Here is a 14,081-nt window from a genome sequence, read left to right as displayed (position 1 = left end):
TCTCTCTCTCTCTCACTCACACACACATACACACTCACACACCTATGTATACTTGAGTACTTACACTATACTCTCTGCGGATCGGCCGACAGACGTGCCTCGCAGACTCGAGTCTATAAATCTTTCGCGGTTGTTTCCGCCCCGTAAAGGTAGGCTGCTTGTATATAATATGATAATAATGTACACCTCTGCAGTCAGCTAGACAAGCGTGGAAATATAGGTGTGTACGTACCCGCATCACACACTCTCGGACGTGCAGTTTTCTGGAGAGCGAAACAGAAAACAAATCGCTGACGTCGTAGTCCACGTAGTCCACCGTAGCTGAATTAATATATTATAATATGTATGTCTGCTAGATCCCCGCGGACCTTGTCATGTATATACTGCAGCGCGTTATCTTGAATGATGTTATCTGAGGAAATGTGCTGCAGAGCCCTGCAAGTCTTCAAGGATATATTATATTATGTATGGAGGCACTTTTGATACCGAAATCTTATACTCAAACATATTTTTAAACCATTACTATTTACTTTGACGATGTCTTCCGGTTTGAAACCAATATTCTAAAATAACTATATAAGAAAAATAACAAATATACGTGTAGCACAAAATTGTTCAGGGTAAGGTGAAATATGACCTAAATATTAATAAGAATAATGCGATGTGGTTTGAAATTCGGAGAAAAAATTAGACGCTTTCAAAAGTTTGCTAAACCATTGTTTGGTGAAAATGCATAAAAAAAAAACCTTAAAATAAAAAACCTTAAATACAAACGGATAATGTGACCCGGTCCTAAAGCGTCCCTAATCACAATAAAACGTAAAGTTAAATCGTGTAAAACGTCATGAATTAATCCAAATTTTCCGTTTCAGAATCAAATCCTACAACTTCAAAACGCAATCACCAAACTCAAGATTGAAAACGAAACATTGAAGAAGCAGATTGACACTCTCGAAGCAACGGTAACGAGTGTTATACTAGTATAATATAAGGGTGTAGAGGGTCATATATGCAAGACGAATTCACCCCCTAAAATTTGTTAGCTAAATGAATTGTAAATGCACCTTTTTGATTTGTGAACACTTAACACACACACACACACACACACACACACACAATGTAAATAAATAAGAAACGAGCTTTTTAGGGGAGGTCGAACTTGCGTGTACGTGACAGCCAATACAACCCACGAGACACGTTTGATCTTATGTTTTATTTGTCTTCCACAGGGCATCAGCCAAGTGCAAAAAGCGCTAGTCGAACGGCTCCGGATATTAGAACACGAGAAAAATCGTATCGAACGCGAGGGTGAACAACAGCGCAAACAGTACGAGAGGTGTCTAGACGACGTGGCCAAACAGGTGGTCAAAGCGGTCCTGTCACAAAAGGTACGCATCGTCGCCCGGATAGTCAATATAACAAGACGATAATATTATTTTTAGAATTGTTTTTTTTAAATTTTTCTCAGCGCAGCTATTTAAAAAACCACATCAATATGTGCACTTAACTAGTGTTCGTGCTTACAATGTCGACGCCCTAAACAAACTCTCCTAAAGTCATACCAAACTTAATAAATCCACACGCACATAAAAATACCCTATACGTTGTTCTACCCATAAGGATTTTATAGTTCCAGTCAAAACTTAAAAAGGCTGAATATTTTGTCTCCAACTAAATTTTTCATCCAACACAACAGTTTTTATCCACTTTTTCTGGTCATAATTGCAATGTTTGTTTAAAAAATATTTTGTGGACATGAAAAGCAAACTTTTCTAATTTGTTGCTTTATTTGTATTGTATACACACATTACACGCCTACGTAGAACACTGTAGTATGTCTACTGAGAGTAATATACTAATATTGTCATCGAATATGGTTTGCAAAAACGTCCGGACATAATAATTAATAATATATATGCCGGATGAATGTTTCATCACGAATCAGTTGGCAATATAATATCCGGAAGCATAAAAAATTATCATTTTTTTTTTTAGTTTTGAAAAAATATTTTAAACTTTTCTGTAGTAAATTTTCAGTATTTTTTTTAATTTAAAAACGTAAGTAATTCCTTTTATTTCTCGAGGTATTGTGCTCCGGTTTACAACACAATAATATGATAAAATACAATCAACCTGCAGTATAGCAGCACTTTGTCATTTGCCGTCATTATCACTATCATGGTGTAAAAAAGAAAATATTAACTTTTCTCTTTCGCTCTCAGGGTCTGCGGGAAGAGATATCCTCACTCCAGCACCGCGTCAAAGAGCTCGAGACCGGCAACTGCGCACTCTCCGCACTTCTGGTGCAACGGCTCCAGGGCCAGAAGATTAACTATTCACCGAACACGATGCCGGTGGCCGAGAGCCGATCGGTCATGTTCGACATTCACCGGTCGCCGTCCGTGGTGAGTCACACGATATTATAACAGTTGTATTATAATCGTTGATGTAGTGTGTGATTAATCTTTTTTAAATGATTACGCATTATTTTTGTTGTTGTCGTCGTCGTGGTACTGTTTATTTAATAATAATAATTATCAATATTTTTTTTATTTCGCCCCCCAGAAAATGGCTATTGAGAGACCGGCGAGTTGCGATCTCACCAAGGGACTGAAGAGATTAAAAAATGACGGATGGCAGGCGGCCGTGTCGTACCACCGACCGCAATCGTTGAATCTAGAGATTTGTTGCTCGCATAACGGTAAGATAACGTTATAATGGTGTATATAGTGTGGTGACAACCTTTCGAGCAGCTTTTTAAAAATTGCATCTGTTCTTCTGATAAGCAGTTTGTGCATAATATGTTTTGGGGAAAATGTAACCAACCGCTTGCGAACATACATAATATTATTAAAATAATTGTATTAAAATTAATAATATAATATAAATTAATCATTACTAAAATATAAAAAAATTGTGCTTATTATTTTGTTTGTTCTTGATCAACTCGACTAAATAGATTTTGAAGTTTAATTTTCACTATTATCTATATAGAGGCTATATTGTATATTATTATCATGGTGGACCCATCTCCTGGAAAACTGAGCGGTATAAAATATAAATATACCCGTGGCGCTATCTGTTTGGTGTTTTACCACTACATTTCAATTTCTTTCTAATAAAAGAACTGTTACACCAATCAGACATGACGTCTTATGAACAACTAAAAACGACCAAAAAAATTAAATTAGAAATTAAATTGTGTGCACAAATGACCAATAAAATTTCGAGTAAAATAATTTAAAATGTGGGCAAACTGTTGACAGCCATTTTTATTATAGTTTTCTCGACTACTATCTTCTCACTTTAGAGTGACAGTTAGGGGAAATTTAAAAAAACAAAAAATTTATCGTGTGCATTGTTCATTTTTGTACAGTTGAAGAGTCGACGAAATGCGACAGAGTGCTCGGTGACGAGACGCCTGAAAGTGGTAACCGAGACGAAGGGTATTCGACCATGTCAAGCGACGTGCAAGGCACAACCGAACCGCCGTCCACCAAAGGTTTAGAGGACGTGAAGGAAGCCAACGAGAACGAATCGAACGCGCTCATGGAATCATCGCCGTGTTCCAGGTACGCATTATTTTAATGTTTTTTTTTTAAACCATCTGTTATTAATGTTATGTCAAATAATAAAATATCCTAAATACCTATATGCAGTGCTCGCACTCAGGATTTATTTTTGTACACAAGTCGTTTTATACGGATGATTAACTCAAGGTATTAATTATACCTAATCAATCCCAGGGAAGTTCGCTCTAACTTTTTTCATAGATTAAATTAAGGAATGTATTCAAGTACTCCACAAAAAGAGAACACTTAGTATTATAATGTAATAGTTTTTGAAGACAACAACAATAATAGTTATAATAATTAATATTAATTTTATAACACTGACTTTTCGGATAATTAAGCTTTCAATAACAGGGTCAACTACCTGCATAAGCAATCTAAATATCTAGTTATCGACCACTATTCATTTAGGTAAATTATTTATATTATTACATGCAGCATTAAAATAAATTTCGTGATAATATTATTTTTTATTATTTTTCTGCCAGATAAGGTCTCGCTATCGTCGCTCCAAATTATCTAAATATACCTCCTCCAAAATTCTAGCCTATTTATTGCATGTTAATTACACACAATACGCATAGTGGTAATTAGTAATGCGGTTTTTCAGAAATTAAACACAGAGTCCAATTAATATGTATAAATGTATAATATAGTATATTATTATTACTATTATTATTCGCCGTTAAACTGGAAAGCTGTTTGCCGAGTCATTACGGACCGTTTAAGGTGTATTATTAATGATGATAAAAACGCATTTAAATTAATTTAACTCAAATAATTATTTTTGTCATTAATCAAATTCTCGACAAAAAAAAAAAAAGGAAAAAGAACGAAGACAATATCGTCAATACTATACTCACTTCCCCCTTCTATACAATATCTCGTGGCTAAGAATAATTGAATTACTCCTATAAACGCGATTGATCCGTATAAACCAATAATATATAGAAGAATAAATATACTTACTTCATACATTTCTAGGGCCGAGAAAAAAATTCGAGTTATTGAAGTTTTTGAACTACATTGAGGTTTAAGTTAACGATACTTGGCTTAATATTAAAATAATAGTCTCGTGGGTCGAACTGTTCAGATAATCTGCAGTTTTTGTGTATGGCGAATTAAACACTGTTATACCGGTAGATGCACAAGAAAATGGACGAAATATTCTCAAAAACGGATTTAAGTAATTCATCTATCATTCATATAATCTTATATACTATTGATAAGGCTCGGAAATGTTCGATGTGAGGCAACATAAATTTGTTTTATGCATTATAAATTATAATTATTGAATAAGTGCTATCTGGTATAGGTACTCGAGTACCTGCTGATCAGCATTCGCTGCAATTATTATTATTATTCGCCTGGATATAATATGCTATTTCTCGAGTGGATCGATAATAGTTTTTATTTTTTGTTTAACGGCAATACGACAACGGTTAACTTTGCAGTGGACACTATATTGAGCCGTTATATAGTTTTTAACTACATGCAAAGTGCCAGTTAGGGTTGAATAAATGTCGCGGGCCGCATAAAATGTATCCCAACCTCTGGCAATTACATTAAACTAACTGCGTATTAATGGACCGTTTCGAATAAATCGACTATAATGGACAAAAAAAAAAAATAAATAAATAAGAGACACGAACTCATTTTTTTTTTTTACGCAATTTTACTGAGTGATTCGTTATAGTATCTATACTTTAATACTGAGTGTCTGCGTCCGTGTGCTGTTTACGATAGCAAATTGGATCATATTCTACTCGTTATGCAACGAAATAATAATAATCAGGCACGTTGCATAATTATTAAAAGAATAATATACACACAACAAATCTAGTATTATTAATGTGAAACAATATCTTCTTGGTTATAATGTGCAGGACTATAGTTAGGGGTCTCCTTTTTTTCGGGGACTTTGTTAATTATGCTGTTGTGAGTTGTGTGATGTAAGATTGTCTATGTTGAATTTTAGTTAATTTATAAATAAAGAGAATTGATTAGTCGATTCAGAATTAATGTTAATTTTTCATAATCATATCACTGGTTATCAGGTTGTTGACTTTTTCACGGGTTTGGAATAGCTTTTTGGCATATGCTCTGGAGTATTAGGGTTCTTACGTCCAGAGATATTACCTATATGGAATATGGGTTCATACACAATATAATCTTTTATTGCTATTATTCAATAGAAATATATGACCTTAAATGTTTTAGAAAAATGTAATAATATGTGAGCGTTTTAATATTTTATTAGGGCGATGAACAGCGAGGACACGGACGTGATATTCTTGCCGCTCAGCCTTTCGTTCAGCTTCATCAACCCACGTCACAGTTACCCACCACTGCGATGTATGCCAGCGGTGCACAACATCATGCGCAGCTACTCAGACTCGCACCTTTTCCTTAAGCTGGCCGCTGCCACAGGTGGTTTCGTCGAGGACGAGGACCGGACGTCGTGGTACAGCGGTGGTGAGCTGTGGGACATGGACTATGTGCAGCACTGGCTCCGGTTGGACGAGACGCGCACCGCTATCCAACAACGGATGGAGTACGACGCGGCCGAGCTGGAAGACTGGAGTATGGACGACGGCACCGGGACGGCGACTGGATGGAAAAGGATGTCGGCGGTGGACGGAAAACTGCAACAATCGTTGCCGTGCATCGAGGAAGATGACGCGACTGGCTCGTCGTCGACATCCTGTGGTCGTAAAGGTGACCGCCTGCAAGACATGGGATCGACCAGAGACATGTCGTGGTACCACTTCCAGCAACAGCACCATCACCACCAACAACCACAACAACACCACCAACAACACCCCTACGTACAGCAGGGCCAAATCCAGGTACACAATCACCATCAGCATGACTGTCAGCAGCAGCAGCACAACCACCACCATCACCACCTTCACCAACACCAGCCCCAGCAGCCGTCGTATGGTTCAGGTTCGCCGGGTGGTGACTCGTGGTCGAGTGCGGACGAGTACGCGGCTGCCGACACTCCACCGTCCAAGAGGTCATCGGTCAGCTGCTCCGTGGACAGCATAGAACTGCTTCCACCACCTGGGCCGATCGCTGGCACTGACTTCACTCGTGACTTTTACCGACTGGTCAAGTTCGAAAGCTCCAAAAGCCTGGCGTCCACCTCGTCGCGGAGTGTGACGGGTGGAGGATGCGATCATCGGACGCCGCCGGTAGTTGAGGCCCAATTGGACCGTGACCAGGCCCTACAGAGCGTGCTGGACTTCATCGCAGAACAGCAGCAGTATTGCTTGTCCCGGCAGGCTGAAGATAAACGAGAACCACCGAGAGTGCCGTCACCTGTGGTCCCAGCCGAAGAGTCCCATCACTCCGACCAACCTGTAGCTGATCCTGGGCCTCAAACACCACCACCGTTACCTGCGCTACCGATATCCAATCCGACACCACCAGTTGTACTGCTCGTGGGGCATCAGACGTATGACAGTAACAGCTGCAGCGACAACCTGCTCAATTCCAAGGACAGCGGGCTGTGTGGCAGTGACGTAGAAATTGAGTGTCTGCCTGAAGACTGCAGTTACGTAGCTGAACAATCGCCGACGGCCACGTCTACACCCCTGTCCACGCTGCTTAGGACCGTGGTGGAGGAAGATGAAGAGGCATCAGCCAAATCAACGTCCCCGCAGCCACCGTCGTCATCCGTCGGCGCCGGTGGTTCGAGCAGTGGTTGTACGGCAGATACCACGGTGTGCATGGTCACCGCGTGGGCGGACGCGTCGTCCAAGGATCTGATCGACCAATTGAACTGGATGGACGGTTGCGGCGGAGGCCATCCCCTCTTCGGAACGTCTCCAGAGGATGACGTCGTCGAACGTCACTCTCCGTCGTCGTCACCTGACCTGGACGAGGCGTGCTGTTGTCCTACCGGATGGGTGCACGTCGAACGAGATATCGACTTCGCTGATCCAAAGGTCAGTTTTACTCAAAATTAATATTTTAACTTATAAACATAATAATATATAGCATATTAGCATCGGCAGTGGAGCTTGTGAGTCTAAAACCGTAACGTATACCCCTAATGAGCCTTTATCGCATTTTCATATAAATTATTTTTGGCCACTAGAAATTCAGGTTCTCACAATTCATCAGATTTGGCGAAATCAAATTTGGTTTCGGATATTTTATCCAATAACTAGGTTAATTATTACAATTGGCACAACAAACATACTTTTAGACAAAATAATAATATATTCTTAGACCACAACAAATGCTTATCGATTGTTTTATTGCAGGACCACTCGGATATTAGTTATAAACAACAGTCACAGTATTTGCTATAAAGTATAAACAGGAGAAGTATTGGCAACATAGTTCCTTCTCCGGTCCTCGATACCATGGAAAAAAAAAAAAAAAAGTATTTGCTATAATACTTTTATAATATTAACTTACTATACACCCAATCAGTCATACGGAACGTTCACATATATTGCCTATACTAAGCTTCTTTATTTAAAAAAAAATTATTTTAAAACTACAACATTAAAACGATACTTAATTGGTACTCAGTCCATAGGGGGGAAGTAATCAACGTCCCTCCCTCCCTCGTATCCATCACTGTAGCACTTATATAATATACATTCTTAAGTTCAAATTTACTATTGACAATTCATCGATTTATATTCTTCAATATCGGCGTTCTGCAAATATTATATGCTATATATTCAAATATATTATATATCAATGTTTTTGATGAAAACAGTAAGTGATTGACTCTGTGACAACGCACATAATATAAATAATACAACCGAATAGTTTGAGACAATCGTTGAGGTGACGAGAATCCGAATACGACGTAATCTGTATATTATTATAATATAAATTAGGCATTATTTGTTTAGAAAATAATCTTCATTGAATTATGGTATTTTTTTAGAAATCATAATCTCATTAAAACCCTGCGTAATCAAATGTACCGTACGGAAATCGGTTTCCGACAATCTCCTGTATTATTTGAATGTTACAAACCGTGCGATGATAAGACCTCCACAGACTCCATAATCTGATTACCTATAAATACATATATATATGGTTTCCTAATAATTACGTTCCTGGTACTGTAACACTCAATTAGTCTTAATGCGTACTTTTATCATCTGCACTAGAACATTAAAAAACGTTCATCCGCTCCGGGCAGTGGATAATAATATTTAGGTGCATTACAACAATGTACCTATAATTAATAATATTATTATTGTTCTAACGACGGCGCACGATACCGTCGTACGACAGTAGTGCAAGCTTCAAACATTGATTAAAATTACGATATATTTGCATGGTGTACGTGAGTATTTAACGACTGACGACGAACTCCAGAATCATGATAATTTTAATGATCTTTAAAATATAGGATTATTTTGCATACAATAAGACAATTACAATAGCCACGATTTTCTTGTAGTAGTAAACAGTAACTCGTCTAGGTCGCCAAAACTCGTGTAATTTTAATACTTTATCAACAGAACCATTTCCGATCACTTTTTGAACTTCTGCAGTTTCAGTTTTAGGACTGTCCCTTATAATATAGGAATAAATGATAAATTCAAAACTGGGCTAGATAATAATCGATTTTTGTAAGCTCGATTATGTGTTGCCGTTTAATTTGTTTCCACAGGTTTGCAAACACTCCGAAAAATAAGTTAGTTGGCCATTACATAAATAAATTTCAGTTAGGTGTTTGATCTCGATATTGATATCGATTAAATAAAAATTATAATAATTATTTTCTCGATTTTAACCTACATAATATTTCAACTAGCGCTAAATATGTTACTCTAACTCGTCCTAACACAATTACCCATTCGCAGGAACGAGCCAACCTGTTGGACGTCATGCTGGCGTCTAGCCGGAGTTCATCGAGCAGCACGAGCAGCGCGTCGACAGGCGAGGACGACGACGACAGCAGCTGCAGCAGTGGCGTCAGTGGCGGAAGTTGCAGTGGCGAGAGCTGCAGTGGCAGAGCCGAACGCGGCTGCAACGACACGTCCGACGACAGTAGCGACGACGAACGTGACCCAACCGACGACGACGTCGCTCACCTGGTCGGCAGACGGCGGACTACCGAGGCCGGAGTCGATGCTGCAAACGAGGAATCGTATAACCGTCTGCACAAGTTGCATCGGGTGCGCAGACAGAAAAAAGGTAAATTTATGTAATGATATCGTTTAATATGAAAAACACAAAAATCAATTATGGGTATTATTCTAAACGTCCGATGCTCGAATCTTTACGTCGTCGTAGTAACTAATAATAAATCGTATGTTATAGAGTTTGCAATTTCATGAAGTATTTTTGTTTTTGAAATTAAATTTCTTTACAGAAAATACGAAAAAAAAATACTGTCGCCCATTACGGTCGGCTGCCACGGCACTATGTAACAAATAATAATCTTACTGCCTTATTATCTTTATAAAATATAATTAATACATTAATTGCAATTAAAAATGATATTATTTTTTATTTTTCCAATGCAAACATAACATTCAATCATGATGCCGACTGTGATCCCCTTTAGTTTTTTTGTTTTTTTTTTTCATACCGTTAAGAAGTTTAATTTCATCCACGAATTTCAAACACGCATTCAGAGAAACATTCTTTAAAAAGAAATAAGAATCGAAACAATTAATCACAATATGTTGCGGGTGTTCCAATATTTTATAATATTGCAACATAAAAAATTAATCCCATGTGTGAAAACCATTTTAATATTTACTTGCGTGTACACCACGTATAAGCAATTTAATTGAGTTTTCCAATGATATAGCAACTTAGGTGTGGACAACTTTTGTTAAAATACTTGGTTGGTATGTACAATGGATACCATCAATAATTACGGAGTTACCGACCTAACTCACTTAATACATTTTTTAGTTAAAAGCGATGTATTTTTTTGAACTCAATTGTTATTTATTTGTGTTGAATAATACATTTTTTTGAAAAACGTTTGTCATATTTTGTTAACTTTAATGGTTCCGTTTGGAGTCATATAAAATATGTATATTGTATTGCAATTCTAAATAACAGCCGGCGGAACATTTTTCTGCAGCTTTTTATCTATATACAATATAAAATAGTACGCATTATATACCTAGCCGATGTATAGGCCTACATAGATATCGAATGACGAACCGTTTATATTTTATGTTGGCTTTTAAAGTTTATGCTAGCGGAATAGCGAAACAAACGTATCCTGCCACTCAAGCGCTGCAGCGTAGAACACTATAATACAATATAATACTCTGGCATTAAACTTCAAGTGCTTCTTATTTATTAATGTAATAGACAGTTGTCGGTTTTTAATGTTTGAGACTTTTGTCGTATAGTAATAAAATATGCACAAAGTATGCCTATCCGTAGGACCTACATCAATAATTTCAGTAAAATAAACTAAATCATAAATTGATAGTGTTTTTTATAACCAATAACTTTTAGAAAATTTTTTCACCCCGTTTAACTTTTGTTGTGTGACAGAAATAACCAAAAATCGGTTGATATAAGTAGAACTTTATCATCTGTATCGTCGAAAGTCACGTAACTTCTATACGTCGATGTAGGTACTTGTGGTTTAACCGAAAGTCAAGAACTATATGAAATGTTTAGTCGATATTTGTGTGGTTAGTTACGTTATATCTATACAATAATCGCTAGTACTAGATTTTCAAAAAACCATTTAGACTTTCCGCGTAATTCAGATATTTGTATTTATATTTTCTTATATACCATAGTCCATAATGTAACCTCAGTTTAGGTCACTATTCAGTTGTAACAGTCGGGTATATACACTCCATCCGCTGCTATATAATATTTGATCAATTCGGCTCTAGCCTAATATACGTTTACAAATCGACAACATAATATTACGATTCAAACACCTATATAACAAATATAAGTTATAACAATACCCATAACAGTACTTATAACAAATAATAATAATATTGGTCATTACTTTTCAGCGTCCGCCATCCGCGACGGTTTCGGCGTGCTCCGGTGCCCGACAGCGGGACTCCGACAGTCGATCGTGGGCCGCAGCGACTTCTTCGTCCGGTTCGGCGACAAGGAGCGAGAGGCCATCTCCAACTTTGACTTCCTGGACGACCTGTCCACCACATCGCTGAGCACCGACTCCAGCGACCACCCGCCTTCGCCCGGCCGGCCGGCCGCGTCCACGCCCGAGACCGCTTCCGCCTCGGCCGCAGCGCCCGCCAACCGCCGCGGCAAATACTACTCGTACACGTGTTCCTCGTCGGCCACCGCGGCGGCCGCAAACGCGGCCAACTCCTCGATGCCCGGCCACCGGCGGCCGTCCACGTCATCGTCGGTGTTGCCCGCCGACTGCCGCCGGCAACGACGCCGCCGCTACTCCGGCCTGTCGCTGAGCGATTCGTGCGGTGACTCGGACTGAGATTGTACCTACCATCCATCCAATAATCGGCGGTTGCAACGATATTATAATAATATTACGATCGTCATTGTTTTTGTTTTATTATTATTATCACGTCATGATCATAAGATCTTATTATTATTTGTGAACAAAAATATTTGTACGGTCCGTCAGGCCCCAATATCCTTCCGACGACTCCTCTGCGTTTCGCCTTTATTTTTGAAATTAATATATATTATTATATTATATCCGCCCCCAATATACTATATTATTATTATGGACTATGATGTGATGATATTAGGTATATTATGTACGTTTTCCGTGTTGGACAACATTTATTGGTACGAAACCGACGCAGTCGCCGACGCCGTTGGACTAAAAACGTTTTTTTAAATAAATTTATACGAAAAAGTAGGGTAGGTAGGTGATGGAATGTACTCACTGCGCGTCTACGCATATAAAAGTGTTGTAAAACGTACACGTAATAATTCACACAAGATTATCGTCATGGGCGCGATTCTTATGGAGGGGTGGCTTGTGGTTCATTAGAACCCCCAGTTTTTTGGGGGCAACTTTTGTATGTTTAATTAGCGCCCTTTTAATTTTGGATTCCCCAGTTTTTTCATTGAAATCGCGCCACTGATTATTATAAAACTAAAGTAAATAATCTGTACGATCATGTGCCTAATACAGTATAATATCTTGTATAGTCGTCGGAGGCGCCGAGGTTTTTAGTATTATTATTATAATTTCATTGTGTTAAATATTATATTATGTGTATGTTACACTCATATATTATTATTAATTATTATTATATTATTGTATTATATTTTATTATATTTTAATTAATATTATACGTCTTATTGTAGTTATTGTTTCGTTTGACGGCGCCGCTTGTACCTCGTGAAAAAAACCGCGTGTTTTCTTCTTATTATTATTACATATTATTATTATTATTTTGTCTAATAATAAACAATTATAAACGTGCATAAAATATTATTATTATTAATATTATATTATTGTATAACTATTATTGTCGTATCGATGATATTTGCAGTGTGTGTGTAATATAAATACATATTATACATTATATATATAAAAATACATTATTGTTTATTTTGTCTGTTCAATTGCAACATTTATAGATTACACTTATTTGTCCAATTATGAGTCTTACGGTTTTTGTTTTGCAATAATTTTCATTAGTCATTAAGTATATGTCAAACATTCGTCATAGGTACTAGGTTGTAATATTAAAACACAGTCATTGTCAATATAAAGAAGAATTTCATGTATAATACTATACTCTATCGGAAACAGCTCATGACCTCGCGATGATTTCAATTTTCTACGTGCTGTTTTAGAGACACTCGAGGGGCAAATGGTTTTCCGATCAAAAAATTATACGTCTAAAATAACATAATGGATTATATGATATAATGGTTGAAACATGAAACTTGATACCAAATTTGCTGTTTGTTTTTAAACGGGATTTTCAGATTTTACTTTCCCGTTTTTGCAGTATTATTATAATTGTATTATACTTACATGTATCATAATATTATATTGTCCAAAAAGAAATTTTATAAATTATTATGTTTGACATTTTATAATTTCACCAAAAATGTTTAGACGAAACACAATAATAATAAGTCATTGGGCGTTAAATACTGATAATTAGAATTTAGAATAGAAGAAAATCCTTTCTATTTCCATTAATTCTTGACTCTATCAGTCTAAATCAGTCTTACATGTCTAAAGGCCTAAAATATCGTTTCTTATTAAATTCTATGACTTTCAAAAATCTTTGATTATTCATAATGTAAATCCCAACCTACTTCTAAATAAATTAACTTCATTCGTTATCCTAAATATGGCTACTTCTTAAGTTGGATAAAGTCCCATACAATAGATCTCTCGTGACCAAATGATAAAGTGTCTTATCGTATTTCAAAAGATTTTCTATTTTTATAGTTATGTAGGTCCGGTGTATGGTGTACCCATCAAGTCACAACTGTCCACAAGATACACACTTCTAAGTGAGATAAAATAACTAATGAGGGGTAGGCCCATTTTATTCATATAATTTA

At 37.1% G+C, this 14,081-nt stretch overlaps 1 protein-coding gene across 1 annotated transcript in view; it reads left to right on the top strand.

Annotated features, from left to right (window-relative positions):
- The window catches only part of LOC111037214, a 39,566-nt gene extending 26,466 nt beyond the window's left edge, over positions 1 to 13,100 (top strand). Inside the window, exons 2-9 of the mRNA XM_022319621.1 lie at positions 873 to 962; positions 1,230 to 1,388; positions 2,223 to 2,405; positions 2,566 to 2,701; positions 3,377 to 3,572; positions 5,833 to 7,525; positions 9,419 to 9,752; positions 11,564 to 13,100. Of these exons, the coding sequence (XP_022175313.1) occupies positions 873 to 962; positions 1,230 to 1,388; positions 2,223 to 2,405; positions 2,566 to 2,701; positions 3,377 to 3,572; positions 5,833 to 7,525; positions 9,419 to 9,752; positions 11,564 to 12,012 (3,240 nt within the window). The 3' untranslated portion in view covers positions 12,013 to 13,100. The remainder of the gene's footprint in view (positions 1 to 872; positions 963 to 1,229; positions 1,389 to 2,222; positions 2,406 to 2,565; positions 2,702 to 3,376; positions 3,573 to 5,832; positions 7,526 to 9,418; positions 9,753 to 11,563) is intronic.
- The last annotated feature ends 981 nt before the right edge of the window (positions 13,101 to 14,081 follow it).

The sequence above is a fragment of the Myzus persicae genome, unplaced genomic scaffold, assembly GCF_001856785.1.
Source record: "Myzus persicae strain clone G006 unplaced genomic scaffold, MPER_G0061.0, whole genome shotgun sequence".
Classification (NCBI taxonomy): Eukaryota; Metazoa; Arthropoda; class Insecta; order Hemiptera; family Aphididae; genus Myzus; species Myzus persicae.
The sequence above is the reverse complement of the archived record's forward strand: the minus strand, read 5'-3'. Positions and strand labels throughout refer to the sequence as shown.